The 19,729-nt window shown below is 48.4% G+C and overlaps 2 protein-coding genes across 8 annotated transcripts; both read left to right on the forward strand.

Moving 5' to 3' along the window:
* The first annotated feature begins 34 nt into the window (after positions 1-34).
* On the forward strand, positions 35-2,013 carry ADRB2 (adrenoceptor beta 2, surface). Its single transcript, XM_014543064.1, has one exon. It carries the CDS (start codon positions 235-237, stop codon positions 1,483-1,485), a length of 1,251 nt encoding a protein of 416 aa, XP_014398550.1. The 5' UTR covers positions 35-234; the 3' UTR covers positions 1,486-2,013.
* On the forward strand, positions 1,989-18,165 carry LOC106723607. Of its 7 annotated transcripts, XR_001362917.1 has the most exons (6): positions 2,089-3,185; positions 3,545-3,732; positions 4,273-4,425; positions 13,167-13,197; positions 14,593-14,702; positions 16,114-18,165. XR_001362917.1 is itself a non-coding variant. In XM_014543070.1 (5 exons), exons 1-5 carry the CDS (start codon positions 2,010-2,012, stop codon positions 16,124-16,126), a joined length of 366 nt encoding a protein of 121 aa, XP_014398556.1. In that variant the 5' UTR covers positions 1,989-2,009; the 3' UTR covers positions 16,127-18,165. The 7 variants fall into 7 exon arrangements, 5 of the variants coding, with proteins under 5 accessions (XP_014398556.1, XP_014398552.1, XP_014398557.1 ...); XM_014543070.1 differs by lacking the exons at positions 2,089-3,185; positions 4,273-4,425 and adding an exon at positions 1,989-2,082 and having other exon boundaries at positions 3,642-3,732; positions 14,545-14,702; XM_014543066.1 differs by lacking the exons at positions 2,089-3,185; positions 4,273-4,425 and adding an exon at positions 1,989-2,082 and having other exon boundaries at positions 3,642-3,732; positions 14,545-14,702; positions 16,899-18,165.
* The last annotated feature ends 1,564 nt before the right edge of the window (positions 18,166-19,729 follow it).

A 19,729-nucleotide genomic window follows, 5' to 3' on the forward strand; every position in this document is an offset into this window, starting at 1 on the left:
CCCGCACGTCACCTGGGAGGCCGTTCCTCTAAAGTCCTGTGCACATAACGGGCAGCGCGCACTTGGAGGCGGCTGCTCTAGATCTCAGGCTGGGACTGACGGGCACCGCGAGCCCTGGGCACCCCACAAGCTGAGTGCAGGACGGGCTCCCACCACACCCACCCCACGGCGGCTGAATGAGGCTTCTAGGCGTCCCGTCCGCAGCCCGTGCGCTCACCTGCCAGCCTGCGCGCCATGGGGCAACCGGGGAACCGCACCGTCTTCTTGCTGGCGCCCAACGGAAGCCATGCACCGGGCCAAGACGTCGCGCAGGAACGGGACGAGACGTGGGTGGTGGGCATGGCCATCCTCATGTCGCTCATCGTCCTGGCCATCGTGTTTGGAAACGTGCTGGTCATCACAGCCATTGCCAAGTTCGAGCGTCTGCAGACGGTCACCAACTACTTCATCACCTCCTTGGCCTGTGCTGACCTGGTCATGGGCCTGGCGGTGGTGCCCTTTGGGGCCAGCCACATCCTTATGAAAATGTGGACTTTTGGCAATTTCTGGTGCGAGTTTTGGACTTCCATTGACGTGCTGTGTGTCACGGCCAGCATTGAGACCCTGTGCGTGATCGCGGTGGATCGCTACTTTGCCATCACGTCACCCTTCAAGTACCAGAGCCTGCTGACCAAGAATAAGGCCCGGGTGGTCATTCTGCTGGTGTGGATCGTGTCAGGCCTCACCTCCTTCTTGCCCATCAAGATGCACTGGTACCGGGCCACCCACGAAGACGCCATCAAGTGCTACGCCAGAGAGACCTGCTGTGACTTCTTCACGAACCAGGCTTACGCCATTGCCTCCTCCATCGTTTCCTTTTACCTGCCCCTGGTGGTCATGGTCTTCGTCTACTCCAGGGTCTTCCAGGTGGCCAAAAGGCAACTCCAAAGGATCGACAAATTCGAGGGCCGCTTCCATGCCCAAAACCTCAGCCAAGTGGAGGATGGGAGGAGCGGGCACGGACATCGCAGGTCCTCCAAGTTCTGCTTGAAGGAACACAAAGCCCTCAAGACTTTGGGCATCATCATGGGCACGTTCACCCTGTGCTGGCTGCCCTTTTTCATCGTCAACATTGTGCACGTGATCCAGGATAACCTCATCCCCAAGAACGTTTACATCTTCCTAAACTGGGTGGGCTACGTCAACTCTGCTTTCAACCCCCTCATCTACTGCCGGAGCCCCGATTTCAGGAGTGCCTTCCAGGAGCTTCTGTGCCTGCGCAGGTCTTCTCTGAAGGCCTATGGGAATGGCTACTCCAACAGCAATGACAAGTCTGACTACACAGGGGTGCCCAGTGGATATCACCTGGGACAGGAGAAAGACAGCAAACTGCTGTGCGAGGATGCCCGGGGCAGGGAAGACTTTGTGAACCGTCAAGGTACTGTGCCTAATGATAGCATTGATGCACACGGGAGGAATTGTAGTACAAATGACTCACTGCTCTAATGCAGCTTTTCTACTTTTTCAGACCCCCTTCCCTGACAAGACACTAAGCAGACTATTTAACTTAAGTGTAATAAATTTAGAATGGAATTGTATAGAGATGTGCAGGAGGAAGAACATCCTCCTGCCTTTTTTTTTATTTTTGTAAGCTGTAAAAAAAGAGAACACTTATTGGAGTGATTGTTTCTTGTACAGTTCAGTTCCTCTTTGCATGGAACTTGTCCGTGTGTGTCTGAAGGGCTTCGGTCCCAGAGGACCTGGGGCTGCTATGTTTTGATGACTTTTCTGCGTATCTACCTCATCAGTCAAGTATTAGGGGTAATCTATTGCTGCTGGTAATGTGTATCTGAAGGAGACCTTCTTTCCCGCCCCCTCGGATGGAGGATCCGGAGTAGCCTGGACCTGACAGCTGTGAACACGTTCCTCTTATTTGCTGAAACAGGGTGTTGTGGGCAGGCATTTCAGGGGTAGCTTCAGTTGTTTTCCTGAGCAAAGTCTAAAGTTTACAGTAAATAAATTGTTTGACCATGACTTCATTGCACCTGTTTCTCCAAAACCCCTCGACTGGAGTGTGCTTGCCTCCCCCGCTGGAAACCACAGGTAACTATTTGTAATAACTGCCCGGTGACTTAATGTGGAATGGCACAGGAATGGCATGCCCTGATTGCTTAACCCTTTCCCTGGCCTTTGATTCTGTCGCCTGCAACCTTGGTCTCTCCTGATGCTGGGGCGCCAGATCAGTTCTGCCTGCTCCCAGCTGAGCTCGTCTCGCTGGTCCTATGGTGATTACTCTTTGTTGTTACATCAGAAACACTGACTCATGGAAATGGAGTTAGGAGCATCTGTTGTGTCCCTTCGTGCACCCCCACCACCCACCTTCTAGTTCTACTTGCTTAATAGCTGCTTATATTTATTGTTTGGCTGTGTCTCAGAGTGGGGATCTTAGTGCTGCACCAGGGCTTGGCATTTGAGGGATAAGTCAGAAGTTAATGTAAAAACAAAAAGCAAACAACAACAACAAAAAAACTACTAAACTTCACCTCGTAATTTCAAGGGAAACTGAAAGGACATAGGTCAGAGGGAGAAAAGCTGGAAGCCACTTAGCTGATAAACACCCCATGACCTAGAAACAGGGTTCTAACCCCTCCTCTTTCTTTACTTCTGTCCCCTTTCCCTTCTCTCTAACACTCTTCTCACTTTAATATAAACCAAGATTTCTCAACCTCAGCACTAGTCTTTGGACCAGGTAGTTGTCTGCGGTGGGGGAATGTTCTATTCATTGTCTGACATCCCTGGCCCCTACCCATGAGATGCCAGTAACACCCTCTGAGTTGTGACAACCAAAAATGTCTCTAGACATTGCCAAAAACCCCTCGAGGGGTGAGATTGCCCCTGGGAGAGAGCCACAGATGTAACTCAAAAATCTAAACCGATTTCTAGATTCTGTCTGATGTAAGCACTTTATTTTGTGCAGCCACAGGGAAGGATTTTTCATGGTTCACCGGCGAGGGACAGACCCTGGGCCAGTGTTCTGTTCACTCCATTCTGCTGCCTTCCGAGTGCACCTTCCAGCTGCCCAGATACTGACTATGGGCTGAACTGTTGGGGAGGGTTTATCAATGGAAGCCAGGCCTGGGAGCTGTTACTGCCTGTTTGTGGAGAGATAATGCTGTTAGAAGGCGCATGAGGGAAAAATCACAAAAGTAAACACATTTCTTCTCTCACCCCCTTTCTATTTTTGCCTGTGTGTCTGAGCCAGGGCTTGGCCCAGGTTTGACCGGGTGGAGCGTCCTCCTTGGCAACGCTAGCCTGGAGATCAGCCTGCAGGGTTCATTGCCATTTCACTCGCTTATAAAGCTGATTCCACGTTTCTCTTCCCTCTGTCCCAGCCACGGTCCCCAACCAGAAAAGCACTGGCCCCTTCTGCTTCCTGTCAGTTCAGTGATGGGTGTCTGGGTGAGCGCTGAGCTCTCGGGAGAAAGTTGGGTGCCTATGATTTTGGAACCGACCGTGGAGAATTGGAGAGTGTCTGCCATTCAGCACCTTTCCTCTTTCTCCAAAGGCTTTCATACCTGTTATCACATTCCCCTTCTCCTGCTCTGGGCCCCACACCTAGAGATGCAGGCAGCTTCTCCAGTTAATCCCCACACTCCTCGTAGCCTCACGGGATCTCGGACTTGGAAGAGCCCATAGAAAGCATTCGACATCGGCAGAGACCAAAAGCCTACAAGGGGGAATGACCTGCTCAAGGTAAGAAGCCAAGGACATGAGAGACGGGGCTACAGCCAGGGTGTCAGGAGGTCCGGGAACTGGTGTATCCTGTCCACCACATGCCCATTGAAATCTGCCCTTACCCTCCACTGTGGAGGCTTTGACCTGGGGCTGTCACATAACAAATTCATTTCAGTGGGGGTGTTTATTGCTTTTACACAAAATTAGTAACACAAAATTCAGGCAATAAACAAACCATCTGCTGTAGGGAACAAGAGAAAGAATGTTCTTTGACTCAGCAAGAGTCCTCAGCAGATATTGGTCAGCAATTAGGAAATTATACTGTACATGCTTGTTTGGTTAGAGGAGCATCTGATGTAATGTCAGTTAGAAGTTCAGCTATGAATGTTAATTTAGATCCCCCGGTAAAAGGGAGTTTAGCCATATTCCTGTCCTTTGAAGAATACTTTTAAGAGCGTTGATCAGTTTTAAGGGTCTTGACAAGCAGGAGCATTTTAGGCATGTCTCAGTCCCTTGCTTTCTACCTCCTTTTGTTTCGATTTGTTTCTTTTGGGGCAGGAATTTGCCAGTGTCCCTCTGTGCCTCTGTTTGCTGACAGGTTGGTTACATAAGGTCTGTGTTGGCTTCATGGTCATAAAGTTTTCTTTGCCTGGACAGCAAGTCCTCGGATTCTGTCAAATGAGAACCTTATCCTGAGATGCAAGTTGACAGGTGTGCAAAGTGGCAGGACAGGATGGGTCCCGCCCTCTCCCCCCCTCTCCCCCCTCCCCACTCTCAGATCGTTATTGGGGGAGGGAATCTGGGGAAAAGGAGCTTGGAAATAGGAACTGTCATTACAAGACGCTTAGAATATTTCCGGTGAACCTACTGCCCAAGGAAGCCTAGACCGGAATCAGTTGGGGGCTAGTATAGAGCATCTACTGTGTGCAGTATAAGAAAAATATAGGGTTCAGTCTCTGCCTCCTGTAGCATCATATTAATAATATTAAACAGATCCTTTGTATGGAATCTTGCTGAATGTTAGGGACTGTGCTAGGCACCTTTTTAGGCATTATGTCATCTTGACAGCCTTCTGATGTCGGTAGCATAATTGTCCGCATCTAACAAATGAGGAAACGGAGGCTCAGAAAGGTTCAGGAACTTTCCAAAGCCACACAGCTGGCCAGTTGCAGAGTCAGGACTGGAACCCAGGACCATGTGAGTCCAGCACCCATGGAGCCCAGCACACATGCAAACCAGGAAGCAGCATGAGGCAGCTTGTCTGCTGCGCCAGGACAAGTGTAAGAACTGGAAATGCAATACCTTGTTGAGAGAAGAGGGAGAGTGCTGTGGGCTGGGGCACGGAGGAATGTTCCCTCCGAAGCATGTGACTGCATGGCTGCTGGGGACTGGGACAGGAAACCAATCACTGGCATGCCCAGTTCGCTTCTCTGAATCTTTGCTTTGTCTTTTCATCAGAGAATTAGTCCAAACTGAAAAGAGGATGTGAAACTTTTAAACAAGCACGGGGTAAAGCAGAAGGACAGCCCGCCTCTGGTCCTGGCAACTTCATTTTTCGTTCCTAGGCTGGAAAGGTCTCCTAAACTGAGCACTTAGCTGAACCTTGTGGGAAACGTGCAGGCCTACGTGGCCCTGTAGTGTGTTATCCATACTGAGGTATCATCCTGGGCAAGGGAGACAGGTGACCTGACAGCAAAGAGCAAGGAGGGTCAATGCACTTTGAATGAGACTTTTCATCGACAATGTAACGTACACCAAATTCAGCTCTGTTCTAATCCCTACCTCACTGACTGTGCAAATATAATGTGGAAGAGGCATTTTTGACATACCTAAGAGAACAAACTTCCCAAGCACTTTCAAGAACTTGAGAAGTACGGGTGTCTTATGAATAATAGGAGTCAAGGTGAGGTGAAAAGAAGCCTGGATCTATAAAATGGCCTGCGCAGGTGGTCTCTAAGCTCTCTGAATATCCATATCTATAGCGATATCGAGATAGATAGATAGATAGATAGATAGAGATATGGATATGGATATAGATATAGAAATGGATATGAATAGATATAAATATATAGATATAAATATTTAGATATAGATATAGAGGCTAAGTAGAGACAGCAGAATGGATATGGATAGATATAAATATATAGATATAAATTTTTAGATATAGATATAGAGGCTAAGTAGAGACAGCAGTTTATATTTTTAATTAGAGTTGATCACATTTATTATATAAATAATGGTTGAATATCCTGGTGGTGGTCAGCCTGCAGAAAAAGACTATTGGTGCATGATAACTGCCTTCAGATATTTTCAAACCATTGGAGGAAGAAGAGCTTTTCAGTTCTATATGAAAACCAGAAGGCAAGCAGAACCTCAGAGGAAGGTAGATTCCAGCTCAGGTGAAGGAAAAACTTTTCCAAGAGTGAAATAGGTTACCTATCAGCATAGTGAGCCTCCTGTCGTTGGGAGCATTCAAGGAAGCCCAAATGAAGTTCAGTGCAGGACGAAGCACACGGAGTTCCTGCACTGAGCGGGAGCGGGTCTAAGCTCCTTTCAAGTCTGTGAATTCTATGTCCTTGAAAACAATAGACCTGAATGTTTTTAAAAAGTATTCCGACTGTTCCCTAATCCCAGCTACGCTGCTCCCAATTCAATTGGATTTCAGAGGTTTCACTGCATTCCTAAACAGGAAAACCTCTGAGGGAAATCAGGATCTCAACAGTCTTTGGCCCTGAAAATCCAGAAATAGAGCAGGAAGGTTAAGCAGTTTTCCAAACTATTAGACCTTTTCATCAGCTGCTCTTCCCATGCCTTTTGCAAATGACCTACTAACTCCCAGAGAGAGAGTAACGAGGGCTGCACAGTTCTGTCTGCAAAGGCTATTACATCCTTCCCCACCCGCGGAATCATTGCACTTCCTGTGGTCTTTCTGTCACCCTCGTGGGCCTGGAAGGAAGGGAGGCAGGTCCCTGGCCTGCACCGAGCACTTCAGAGCCCTCCGGTCTAAGAGCCTGAGACTTGGAGTCTGGCATAGCCAGCCACTAATTGGCTGGGCAACCCCGGGCTGGTCACTTCCCTGCTCTAGGCCTGTCTCATCATCTCTAGTGAGAAATACCTGGGTTGACATCTGTAAGATTTCAGGAAGTCTTCAGTGCTGCACATCTGGCTTCATTGCTTTTATTTTAAAAGTACTTTGTTTTTCCTTGCTGAAAAGATAATATTAAAAATCGTAGAACATTTAAAAAAATTATGAAAGCACAAAATGAGCACAATTACAGATAACGTTACCGGCTAGACACAGCCATTGTTGCCTGGGATGCATAGGCTCCCAGTCCTTGCCCTAAGCATGGCTATACAATGTGTATAAATATATTTTTAATAAAAATGGAATTAGATTACTCATAGATTTTAAACCCACCACGAATACTTTTACATGTCTCTTTGTGTGTGTTTTATGTATCATATGTTCCAGGTATGATAATTCCTACAGGTCTACCGGCCTAGCAGGAACAGTGGTCAGCATTTTTGAATTATCACCCCAGGGCATCTAGATTGGGAGATCTGAGCTGGGGCTCTAGAATCTGCATTTTATACCCCACACATGAGTGAAATCATATTGTTCTTAGCTTTTTCTGACTGATTTATTCCACTTAGCATAATGTTGTCAAGGTTCATCCATGTTGTTGTAAATCTGAAATGCATGAACACAAACAGCAGTGTGGTGGTTGCCAGATGAAAGGGGGTTGGGGGGAAAGGGGGTCCTAATATAAGGTGACAGGAGAAGATTTGAATTTGGGTGGTGAGCATGCAGTGCAATATACAAATCTTGTGTCATAGAAACCCACACCTAAAACCTGTATGTTCATGTTGACCAATGTCACCCCCAATCAATTTAATTAATAAATATGTATTTTTAAAAATCTGCATTTTAGCAAGTTTGCCAGGTTTTTCCTACATGGGTGGTCCATGGACCACATTTTGAGGAACAGGCTTACAGAGATGCATTGTATAAATGAAACAGAATGCTCCCTCCCCACCCCTTGCTGGTGGATGAAAAGATGTTTCTATACTTGTCTCTTTGAAAGCTCACTCGCACCTGGGCTCTGACTTTGAAAGCACGGTCTCGGCCCCGGGGAACGCCCAGGGCAGGGTTCCCTCTGCCTTGTTAGGTGCCACTGTGCTGGCCTGTGGACTTGGGTGAACATCAGTCTATTCAAGTGATATGGTGACCAATACCCACTGTTTGAAAAGTGCAACATTGAGTCTCTATTCCATGGAGCACCTCTTGCGATCAGAGTGGCTCATGATTATATTTGTCTCCATCTTATCAGAAAGGAAACTGAAACTTAAAGGAGTTAAGTTGTCGAAGATCACAGGACTCACTGGAGGAAAGCCAGGTGTGCCGACCCAGAGCCGCTGTGCTCGGGGTCAGGTCAGAGAGGAGAGAGACCCTGCTGAGAGGACGTTGCTTATGGGCGCATTTTGGTGATCCTCCAGGGATTTTTCCAGAGAGGCCGGATTAATGTCTGAGCTTGGAGCTAAGGGGTAAGCCCATGCTGTTTAAGTGGGTTGTGGCTAAGTAGAAGCCAGGAAGCCAGGCTGCCCTGAGAGTTGGCAGCTCGGTGTCCTTCACCTGAGTCAGCTCAGCAGGACTGAGCTGCCCCTGGCAGGTCGGGGGCAGAGGAAGGCACCTGTACCGGCCCACGGCTTTGCGCTGAGTCAAATCACTGCTTTTGAGTCCGGAAACCCTTGACATCTGGAAATGGAGTGCTGTTCCCAGTTCTCTGCCCAGATCTGTGTCAACATCTCAGGTTTCACATTAGCGATTACCAGGGTGGGCTGGGCACTGAGCGGGCCCTTCACGTTGGAGCCCAGGTGGCCAGAGGCCGGTCAGCCATGAGGGAGGACCGGGGCCAGGCGAGGACCATCTCTCCTGCTCGTTCCATTCTTATTTTCCCAGCGCTGTGAGGGGAAGACTGGAGTTTCTGAATGTGTTCATTTATCCAGGAAGCGAAAACAATTTTTGGAAATCACAGCAGCAACACCCATGACGAAGCAAAAGTGGAGTCCCTGGGAGCCCCTGTTTTCTTTCCAGCCTCGCCATTACTGATCTCGCAGCCAGGGCCTGGTGTCCCAGAGCACGACTGCCCTTCCCGGGGAGTTGCCCTCACCATCCCCATTCTGTCTCCGTTCTCCTGCCCACTTTTCTCTCTATAAAACGCCTATTAGATGTTTCTAAATATTGCAGACAAGCCTGCTTTGTTTGGTTTGTTTTGTTTTGTTGGAGAGGTACTCACTGTTCTCGTGAGATGTATTGCGCCCATAAGCCTGTGCTGCCCACAAACAGTCAGGCTCCCTTGCCGGTTTAAGTTCCTGCCACCGTGTTTCTCTAGAAATCCAGCTGCTCACCTGGCTCCCTCAGCCCTAGAGAACGGCGGCTCAGGCTCCAGGGCCCGAGTGGCCAGCCTTAGAAATCTCTTTCTAAAGGACTGCGGAAGGGCTAGTGGGGTCAGTTTTGGTGTGAATCTCCTGACAGTATTTTATTTTACTGCAGTAGGTCCCAAACCTGGCAGAGAGCCCCAACAGTGATTGGGGGGGAAATTCTGAGAAATTGCACATTCCTGATGCCCCTCCCCCTCTCCCGGCACCCTTTCTCCCCCACCTCCACCCCTGAGATTCTGATCTAACAGGCTGTGGTTGAGGGCCAGCGATTGGGTTTTGCCACAGCTTCCTGTAGAGGACGGTGAGTCAGGTGCTCTGAGGATCGCATTCGGGGACCTAGAAATCACACTGCCTTCCCCTTCCTACCCTTCCCTGCTCAAGAGGATGTAGGATGAAGGCATGGAAAACATGATCCCGTACAGCTGCGCGCATTCACCAAAATAATGCTGCTGCCAATCAACTCGATTCTAACTTTCCTGTTATCAAATAAAACAATGTAGGTGAAAACAATTTAAAAATACAACATGACTAGAGAGAAGGAAGGTGATAATCAAGAGCCTTGAGCAATCAGGCACTTGATTACAAATGTGTTTTGTGACAACAGTTATGCCTCCCAATAGCATCATTGTCACGTGGTCCCAGAGCCTCTGCCTGAAAACCAGGAAGGAGCAGCCCAGGAAGAGAGGGGGATGTTGCTCCATGATGGGCTCCTTGTCCAGTGCCCCTTGCTCCTGGACACTCTGCCTTGGTCAAGGCAAATCACACTGAGGTCTGTGTGAATCAATTTGCCTAATGTACACCCCCCTCCTACTTCAAAATCAGAAGGGGGACCCGCCCAGCTGCAGAGAAGGGTATGACTCATACATATACATACGCCTCCCAGATAAACACACTGACACACACACAGACTTGGTCATTGATGCCAACACCCATATCGACACAGATACCCACGTGCATTTTCACATACATATATGTTCACTTGGAGGTTCTTCTGTGTCTACTTCCATACGAATATGCACATCCCTAGAGGACACAGATGCACTCGGGTCTAATCATTCTTCCTTAGATAAATACACACACGGGTTCCCCAGCACACTTCCGTGTGCTCCAAATCAGCGAACATGCCATGTCTAGTAGTCATGGTCCCACTGCTACCTCAGTGCTACGTAAGGGCAGGCTCCTACACTGACCCCTCTTCCTGGGTAAGTATATGAACCCTTAATTCAATGCATGGTCACTGTGTTCTTCCTGAGTCTGCGTAATGGGAGAGAGAGGTTTTGAAAAATTATGCAAAGTTGCAACTGGGATAGCTGCTAAGAAGGAGATACAGGTGTTTTGGGGGCATCTTCTAGCAAGACGGAGAGCTCAGTAAAGGTTCTCCCGGGAGGTCAGGTTTTGGCCGAGAGCTAAGGAAGGCCAGATCATTTCTAGAGAAAGAGAGGAGAGAAGAATATGCCACTCGGGGAGAAAGGCACATGCAAAGGCCCTGTGCTGGAAGGAAGCCTCTCGTGCATAAGAAGTTCTAAGAGAAGGTCAGTGCAGCCGGTGTGCAGAGGGAGAGCACAGCAGGTGCAGGATGAAGCTGCCAAAGGGGGCAGGGGCCACACCTGAAGGTCTTTATCCTAAGAGCATTTAGGAGCCATCGCTATGTGCACAGCAGAGATCCGATTTGAACTTTGAGGCGATCTCTGACAGTATGCCCACTCATACGAAAGCACTCTTGCGTAGATCGGTGCACACATATGGGCTCAGAGGCACACTGTGTGTTTCTTAGAAATGCATGCTTCCATATGAGCGTTCACTGGCAGATGCTGCCTCTGTGAACACACCCGTATGTTTACACACATGGTGTATATAAACCCAGTGGGCGTTGGGAGGCGGGCAGACACCCTCCTCGCAGGGTACCATCAGGACTAGGCTTGTCCTTGACGAGGGATGGGGAAGTGGCGCATCAGAGCCGAGCCCTCTGACTTTGGAGCCTCGGGCTTTGCGGCTTGGCCTCACGCATGTGCCTCCAGCTCTGCTCCCCCTCCTCTCGGCTCAGAGCACCCAGTGACAAGGTGGGGTTTCTTCCAGAACACGATCATTGACTATTCTTGGCCCAGGCAAGGAGGGGAGGATGGGCAGGTCGGGTTGCATAAAGATTGCCTTGTGCCTTCCCAGAGTCGTAAGCAGAACCTCTGGCCAGCTCCAAGCCCCGAGTGCTCTTTGCAGAGAGTTGGCAATAGAGAGAAGTAAACAGAAGCATGGGAATCAGAGGTCTGTGGGTCCTGGTGGGGACCGTGTGGGGCTGGAAGTAGTATGTTCCATAAGGGACCACTGCGGGGAATGTGACACTGGAGGAAGGAACAGACAAAGCCCGGCAGGAAAGCCCTCTTCAGGCACGAGGTCTGACTCGGTGTCCTGCTGCCTTGGCTCGGCAGACTCTCGTACACACATATTTACGCATTAACGAATTTCCCTCCAGTGGGTGTAGCATCTCACAGCAGAGGAAGTAGCAAGTCACTTAGCAGCCACACACCCTGCCTTACTTTCCCTCCAATGAATTAGAACTACATGTGTGTGCATTTGGCTCCTGTGTACCAGCAAAGCCAGCAAGGGCCTGGGCCAGGCCAGAAACAGACTCAGGGAGATCAATAGGAACATTCAGGCCACATTGAAGGCTCACCTACGGCCTTACATCTCGGGGCCATCAAGATGTTCCCAAGTGAATCTGCACAGTCCAAAAACTCCTACCCACGGAGTATGTCTTCAAGTGTGCGCTTGGCAAATGTTTTCTTCCATGATTAAAAGGAATTATATAATGTAATGTGAAGCTCTTTTTATTTTGCTTCAGGCTGTGCAAGGAACATCTTTCTTTGCTCCCAGTTGGGTGCTATTTTGTGCTCTCTTGGCAGCAACCTGCCAGATCCATCAAGCGCTGAGGGCCAGAGCACTGTGCTCAAGGGGACACTGTGTCGTAACTCTCTCTCGTATTGATCCAGCTCTTGAGGGCTTTCATATCTGCTGTCTTATCCAATCCTCACAAATCTAAGGTCAGCATGGATGGTTGTTCCCATTTCACAGACAAAAAGACTGAGGTTAAAAGACTTGTCTAAGGGCATGGATTGGGCCTTGAACATAGATCTTTATACTTATCCTCAGGAAGCAACACAAGTTAGACTGCACTCTGCTATCCTCCTGGAACCCAGGGCTCTCCTTGCTGTACTTCTCTGTATTTTATCTTATAAATAAACTAGAGGCCTGGTGTACAAAATTCGTGCATGGGTAGGGTCCCTAGGCCTGGTTGGCGATCAGGGCCAATAGGGGCCTTCCAGCTGCTGGCCGGGGCCTCCCTTCCCCAGCTGCTGGCTGCTGACTGGGGCCTTCCTTCGTTCTGTGCCACCGCCTGGTGGTCAGCGCACATCATAGCGAGCAGTCTTCGGTCGAACTCCCGAGGGGACACTTTGCATATTAGCCTTTTATATATATAGATTCAGGGTTAACACCCCCCCCCACACACACACACACCCAGCACTGAAGCCACAGCTGCCAAGCTGCACATAATCTCCTGCTCCAGGGACAGTCCCCAGGATGCTTTCAATATTGACAAGCCCCAAGCATGGGTGAGCTCATGTTAGGTGGCGGCAGCGTCCAGTTCTATCAACTATGTCTTAGAGCAAAAACTCCAAGTCTTTCTGGTCCCGCGTGCCAGACACCAGATGCACGTTCACCAGGTCAGAGTGATGGGATGCTGTGTCCTGCTTCCTATACCTGCCCCGCCACTGAGGCTGCCCTTGTTCACGTTGCCTAATTCCTCTGGATCAGGAAGTTTCTGTGGGAAGACCCGGCGTGATCTGCCCCACTCCCACACCCACTGGGCACAGGCCAGCCTGCTGCGAAGGGCCAAGTTCCACACCTTGATAAAAATTGCAGGCTACCAGAAGTATTTCAGCTTCTGGAAAACGGCTCATGTTTGGTTGAAATGTTTTATTTTAGTCATAGCAATTAGATGTTCTTGTTTTGCACAGGCATCTACCAATGGAATTGGCTTCAACACAGGTGAGCAGGATTTAATGGGTCTGGGAAGACGTGGGGTAGATGACAAATCCCAACCGTGAGGAAAACTCCCATTGGCAAGCTCTTCTTTTCAGAGCATCAGCTTATCTGGTTTGCTTCGCTTTCCAGAGTGTGATTAAGTCATTAAGTCATTTATTCAAAGATCTTTGAACACTTACCTATGCTGGCACCTGTGCCGGCTACCAGAGGTACAACCATGACCAAGGTAAACATGGTTGGTCCCTATTTTTTGAAGCTTCTTACAGTCGAGTGGAGAAGACAGACAATAAAGGGGATTATAAATGATGTTTGGATCAAGCTTCCTAATACTAACACCAGAGAAACTTAAATATACTGATGAACAGGGGTGAGGGAGGGAAAATTGGTTTCTGGAGTTAGCCAGTGGGTTCGGAAAGCTATCTGGTACCTGTCAGCCACAGGCTGGCCACTAACCATTCATAACAATATTACCATTTTCCTTTTAAAAACATGACGGAAAAAAATGGAATTGAAGGTGGCTCCCAAGGTCATCAATTGTCTCAGTCGTAGTCCACCCCTGGGCTACTGTGTCCAGTTCTTAGGGAAACGTCTTTGCAGGGACGAAGGGCATTTGGGCCCTTCTAGGCTTGCCAGATTTAGCAAATAAAAATACAGGGCCTCCAGTTCAATTTGTATTTCAGATAAGCAAGGAGTTCTCTTATCATGTAGGTATGTTCCAAATATTACATGGAAGATACTTCTACCCCCTCCCCCCAAAAAAAGATCATTTATCTGAAATTCAATTTAAAGGGGCATCCTGTATTTTAATCTGATGGCCCTACTAGAGAACAGGAACTAAGATCCTGAAATAAATAGTTGAAGGAGCCTGGTTTTTTAGCTTGGAGACAATGTTAGGAAGAACCTGGATTTGTGTAGGGAAGCATTTTCCAAACAGCATTTCTGATGGTCTATATGGAAAACAGTAAGGAGCATTGGGAGAAAAAATAAAAAGCGTGGGAGGTCAAACACTTGGGAAACGTTGCTCGCCCAGTGCTTTCTGCTGGAGCTCACGCTCTGCACAGCATAGTAACAGTTGTGAACAAACAGTCTTGCAGGAAACGTACCTGGTTGACCCGCTTTCACCTACATGCCCACAGAATGCTGTTTACGGGCTTTTGTCTGTTTGTTTTGAAGTGTTTGTTTTAGAGAGGACACCTATTCACAGCGGGCAAACTTCTGACTCTGCTCAGCACACTTGGCGGGACCCCGGTATAAAAAGTGAAAGTTGTCTTCAAATGATCCCGAGTGCTGCTGGGAGGAAACCCGTTGAGCTTTTGCAAACCAAAGGGCAGATCTGGACCCAATGCACAGGTAGCAGACGAATACTGGAACTTTCTGAAAATTACAATAGTCTGCAAGGTCGTCAGCTTCCTGTTCCTGGACACATTAAAGCAGAAATGCAATGCCATCGGGGACACTAGAGGAAATTCCTGTCCTGTGTGGGACATTCTCAGGGCCTGCTCTGAAAGGTGTGTACACATAAAACACAAGGGGGCTTCCTCCAGCAAACTCTTTAAAACTATGTCCCAGGCTCTATTTCTCTTCTGTGGTCTGAGTCCAATCCTTTGGATTCGCTCTTGCTGTGTTCCCTTCAGAGCTATGGACCAACCAAACTCCTCAAGGCCAGTCCTTGCCAGCAAATGATCTTTGCTCTGCTCTGGGCCTCTTCATAGCCAGGCCCAGCACCGTGGGTCTTGGCTGCCAGGAATCCCACCCTGAGCCTCTAGGTGGGGCTTATAAACCTCAGATGCAACAGGGAGCTCACTGCTGAGCTTAGCAGCCCAGGGAAGGGTGGGGTCTGAGAAACCTGGCCCCACAGTCCTCTAGGCTTGTGAGACCTGCCCTCCCCAGCCACACAGTATCCACAGTGGAGTCGAGATCACCACATAGCAGAGGCACTTGGCATAATAGAAGTGAGCAGAAGGTCAGATCCCAACTCTGCCACCTTCCTGAGTCTAGGACGTGGACACATTTCTGTATTTCTCTCTGGAAAGAAAGAAAAGAAAAGAAGCGATACACTGCATCACAGTCTTATGAAAATTAAAAGAGATTGAAAGTACATAACAGACCCAGCAGAGTGGACATTCAGTAAATGTTTATTTAATGGATGATTGTGACCATGATAGCAAAAACTGTCCAAGAAGGTAAAGCTCTTCTTTAGAAATTCACTAATTAGCATGCCAAGATGTCAGGCCCCTGCCAAGGCCATAAGCTGGAGATCGTCTAGCTCTCTACCCCCTTCCTTTCAAGAGTCTGTGCTTGAGAACAGAAAGTAAGGCATGGGCTGCCCTGGCCAGTTTTGCTCAGTGGATAGAGCGTTGGCCTGCAGACTGAAGGGTCCCGGGTTCAATTCTGGCCAAGAGCACATGCCCCGGTTGTGGGCTTGATCCCCAGTGGGGGTCATGCAGGAGGCAACCGATCAATGATTGTCTCACATCATTTATGTTTCTATATCTCTCTCCTTCTCGCGTCCTCTCTGATATCAATAAAAATATATTTAAAAAAATATGCGTCCTCTCTGAAATCAATAAAAATATATTAAAAAAAATAAAGTAAGGCATGTGTACTACAGCATGCTGCTTTCCTTTCGCAGTCTAGAAAGAGCACTGGTCCTTTGTGGCCCAGTCCTCATCTGCAAGACAAAGGGGTTGGAGTAGAGCTGCTTCTAGGTTCTGTGAACTGTGCCTTTGAATTGGGGTGGTGAACGCAGATACTTAAGTAATATTAATGGTCCATAGTACTTAATGGAAAAAAAAAGACCTCACCAAACTAAAGCAGTGTGTGTGTGTGTGTGTGTGTGTGTGTACATGGGAACACACAATATACACAAGGGGCTTTGAAATCACTTTACTTGCCCCCTGCGGTTGTGCCTGAATACAGGTTTGGCAAATAAAGAGTTGGACCCAGACTGAGTTGTGAAGAAGTGAGATGAGCCCTGACCTCCGAATGGGAAGAGCGGGGTCCGAGTCCCAGCCCTGACTCTGTGGGACAGCTCCCTCCCCATCTCTGGGGGGTGGCACCGTCCCTCCCCATCTTCACGTGAGGGGCTTGGTCCCAGCATCTCCAGGCGCCGTGTCTTGGGAAAGAGCCTCTGATCTATTTTCGTTGGATGTGCATGCTCTCCAGGAGGATTACCATCCGGCTGACTCAACTGGGCTTATTCCTTTTGTCTGATCGCTCTGCTGTCATAAGGCAAGCTCCGCGGCCAGTTTTAGCCCTTCTTGGATTAAGGGAGTGTCCAAATGAAGGTACTGGAGCATTGGTCACGGTTTCTGCCCAGGACACTTGCCTCCCTCTCCCCTCCCCACCCCACCCTGATGCTCCCTTCCATCTGGCACAGACACAGCCCTCCTGCTCCGTGGATGACACGCTAAGTAGAGTCTGGTTTTCACATTAGATGAGAGGAGGCCCTGAAGTCAGAAATCCTTGGCAAATGAGTCATTTGGTCTCTTTGTGCCTTATTTCCCCAACTCTGAGTAGGCAGAGCTCTCACTCTGTCTCCCTGTGTGAGCCCGGCAGAGGTGGGCTTCTGCGAGGTGGCCCTTCCCCACGGGCAGGTCCCTGCTTTCACAGGGGGCTCACTTGGAAAGCCACAGCCCAGGGGGATTCTCTAGTAAAATTCGGTGTCTCTCTGTCTCTCCGCTTCCACACCTGGCCCCCTCCAGACCTCCTGCAGCACGCCCGCCCGCGTGCACTTGCTAACACACAGAAGTCAGCTTTGCCGAAGAGCCTTCCGTGGCTCCCCATTGCCTTTGGGACAACGGTCTCAGCAGGTGAGTTCGCAGGAAGCGCAGAGGAAACCGACTGCAAGAATGACACTCCCCACTCCCCACAGACCCCTGCAGGCACTGTGTATGCCCCATGGGCCTTCCAGGTGCGAGGCCCTGTGCTGGGGATAAGCAGAGACAGGCTTGGGCCCTGTGTTTAGAAGCTTATACATTTTTCACAAGACAGGTCAACAGGTACCCAACAATAATGTGTATTTTAATGTTTAAGTACTGGAAGTGCTCTTAGAAATCATGGACCTTGCCCAACTGCCTCTCATTTTACAGTAGTGGAAACTGATGTCCCAGAATTGGCGAATTATAAAGAAAAACTTGTCTCCTAAGAGGTCTCCCTGCTTCTACTCTGCCTTCACCACCAGGAGCCCCTCTGCACCCTGCAGCCAGAGCCATCTGTCTGAGCAGCGTGTCACCTGGTCACTCCCACGAGAAAGCTTCCTGTGGCCCCCACTGGCCTACAATAGAAGCCAAACATCCTCCCAGACCCGTGGTGCCCAGGGTGTCAGGCCCACGCATCCCGGTCGTTCCCTGTGATGAGAATGTCCTTCCGTTTCAGGACTATTGGCCCCTCCTCAGGGCTGCCCTCCCTGACCATCCATGCAAGGCAGGTGCACCGCCCCGCTCATTCCCTTCCCATCACCCTGACTGGATGTGTTCAGAGCACATAATACCGTCCACATCCTCTTGTTTGTTTACTGATTTTTCTTCTTTCGTATCTGGGTCAACTTACTAGAGGCTAAGCTGCAGAGGGCTGAGATTTGCCGCTTTCACTAGCACCTACAACATACTTGGCTCATAGTTGACACAAGAAATCTTTGCTGAATGACTAAACCAAGAAATGAATACATATCACTGGAAATTTGAAAACGTAAAATAGCATAAAGAAGCAAATAAAATCACTCATACTTCCTCCTTCTGGATATTACTGCTGTTAGTATTTTGGAGTATTTTTTCAGGTCTTTTTTAATGTATATGTATGATGTATAGTGTGTATTTAACAAAATTAAGATTATGTTAAATTATGGTTTGTATCCTGCTTTTTTTCACTTATTATATTGTATCTCCACATGTTGTAAAATAATCTTTTAAAATACTTTTTAAAGTGCTGCATAAAATTTCATATGGATGTAATAAAATTAACTTACGCATTTCCCTATTGTAGGACATTGATAATTTAATTTTATCTTTTAATTGATCTACTCCTTGCCCAAGCCATTCTAATAAAATTTGGTTTTTAAGATACTTCTGGTAACTTTTCCTCACTGTGAGTAGTTGGGTAAAAGAAAGTAACATCTTTCTTTCCAGGAAATGTCAGCAGACCAATCCTTAGTTTTGTATGTTTTCTATGGTCTCTCTCAGGGGGGGATTGACTTAGTTGATGATCTAGTTATTAAGTGAAAAATAAGTGGTGAGTAAAGGGTTGCGTTTCTAAGACTTCCTGTTTGCAGAAACCAGTTTATGTGCTCATAACTGAATGCTGTGCATGAGGATTGGAGGCCGATCCTCATGACATCTACTGCAGACTCTTGGCCCAGGGATGCCTTCCTGTTGAAATTAATGAACACTCGGGTACAGAAGATCCAAGAGTTCCCTAATACTCATAGGCATAGAATCTTTGGGAACAGAATGAATATGAAAGATAACTAACCCCCTCACCTTTCAAGAAAAAGGATGCTGAGACTCAGAGGCAACCTCTTGGCCAAGGTCTCATACAAAAAATGGGGGAGCCTCTTGCCTCTCTCCCCTTCCCCTGCCTCCCTCTGTCCCTTTCTTCCTCCTTTGGAGATTAATCTTTCGTGAACTAGACTTCGGAAGAGATTTCACAGAGCTAGATGAGATCTTAGAGATGAACCCCTCCAACCTCTTCATTTTTGAAGATGAGGAAGTGGAGGTCCAGACAAGGGAAGGGCGTTGTATCGGGTCACCACCCCACGGGCTTGCGGCGGGGCTGAGATGAGTACCCACTTCCTCTCCCTTCTCATCTATTGGCCTTCCCACTGCCTCAGCTTTGTGGGCCCTATAAAGGCAGCTCTTAGTAGCATCTGTCTTTCCTTGAATGCTAAGAAATCATGTTATTCCACATAGAGAATTGAGAGATCAGAGCCTTCCATTAAAGCCAGACCACATTTACAGAGTATTGGCTATGGGCTCGGCACTGCAGTCGTGCTGAGAATAAAACAGTACCTACCATGAAACATCCCTCTGCCAGCATCCCCGCCCCGCCCCCCGGCAGCACTGTGCTCCTGCAGAGCATGTGGACCCCATTTCCCGCTCTTTCCACACTGCTCATGTGATCTTTTGATTGTCAATCTCTTCCACTAGACCAGGGGTGGGCAAACTTTTTGACTCGAGGGCCACAATGGGTTCTTAAACTGGACCGGAGGGCCGGAACAAAAGCATGGATGGAGTGTTTGTGTGAACTAATATAAATTCAAAGTAAACATCATTACATAAAAGGGTACGGTCTTTTTTTTTTTTAGTTTTATTCATTTCAAACGGGCCGGATCTGGCCCGCGGGCCGTAGTTTGCCCACGGCTGCACTAGACTAAGCTTCTGAGAGCAGAAGCCCTTTTTTCTCAGCACTCTATGCCCTATTTCAAGAATCAGTGCCTGGGACATAATAGATGCTCCATAAATATTTGTTGAATGAATGAATCCAACATAAGTCTCCATGTTAGTTTGGTGGGGCTGCCATAACAAAATGCCACAGACTA

Source organism: Myotis brandtii, unplaced genomic scaffold (genome assembly GCF_000412655.1).
Source record: "Myotis brandtii unplaced genomic scaffold, ASM41265v1 scaffold32, whole genome shotgun sequence".
Lineage (NCBI taxonomy): Eukaryota > Metazoa > Chordata > Mammalia > Chiroptera > Vespertilionidae > Myotis > Myotis brandtii.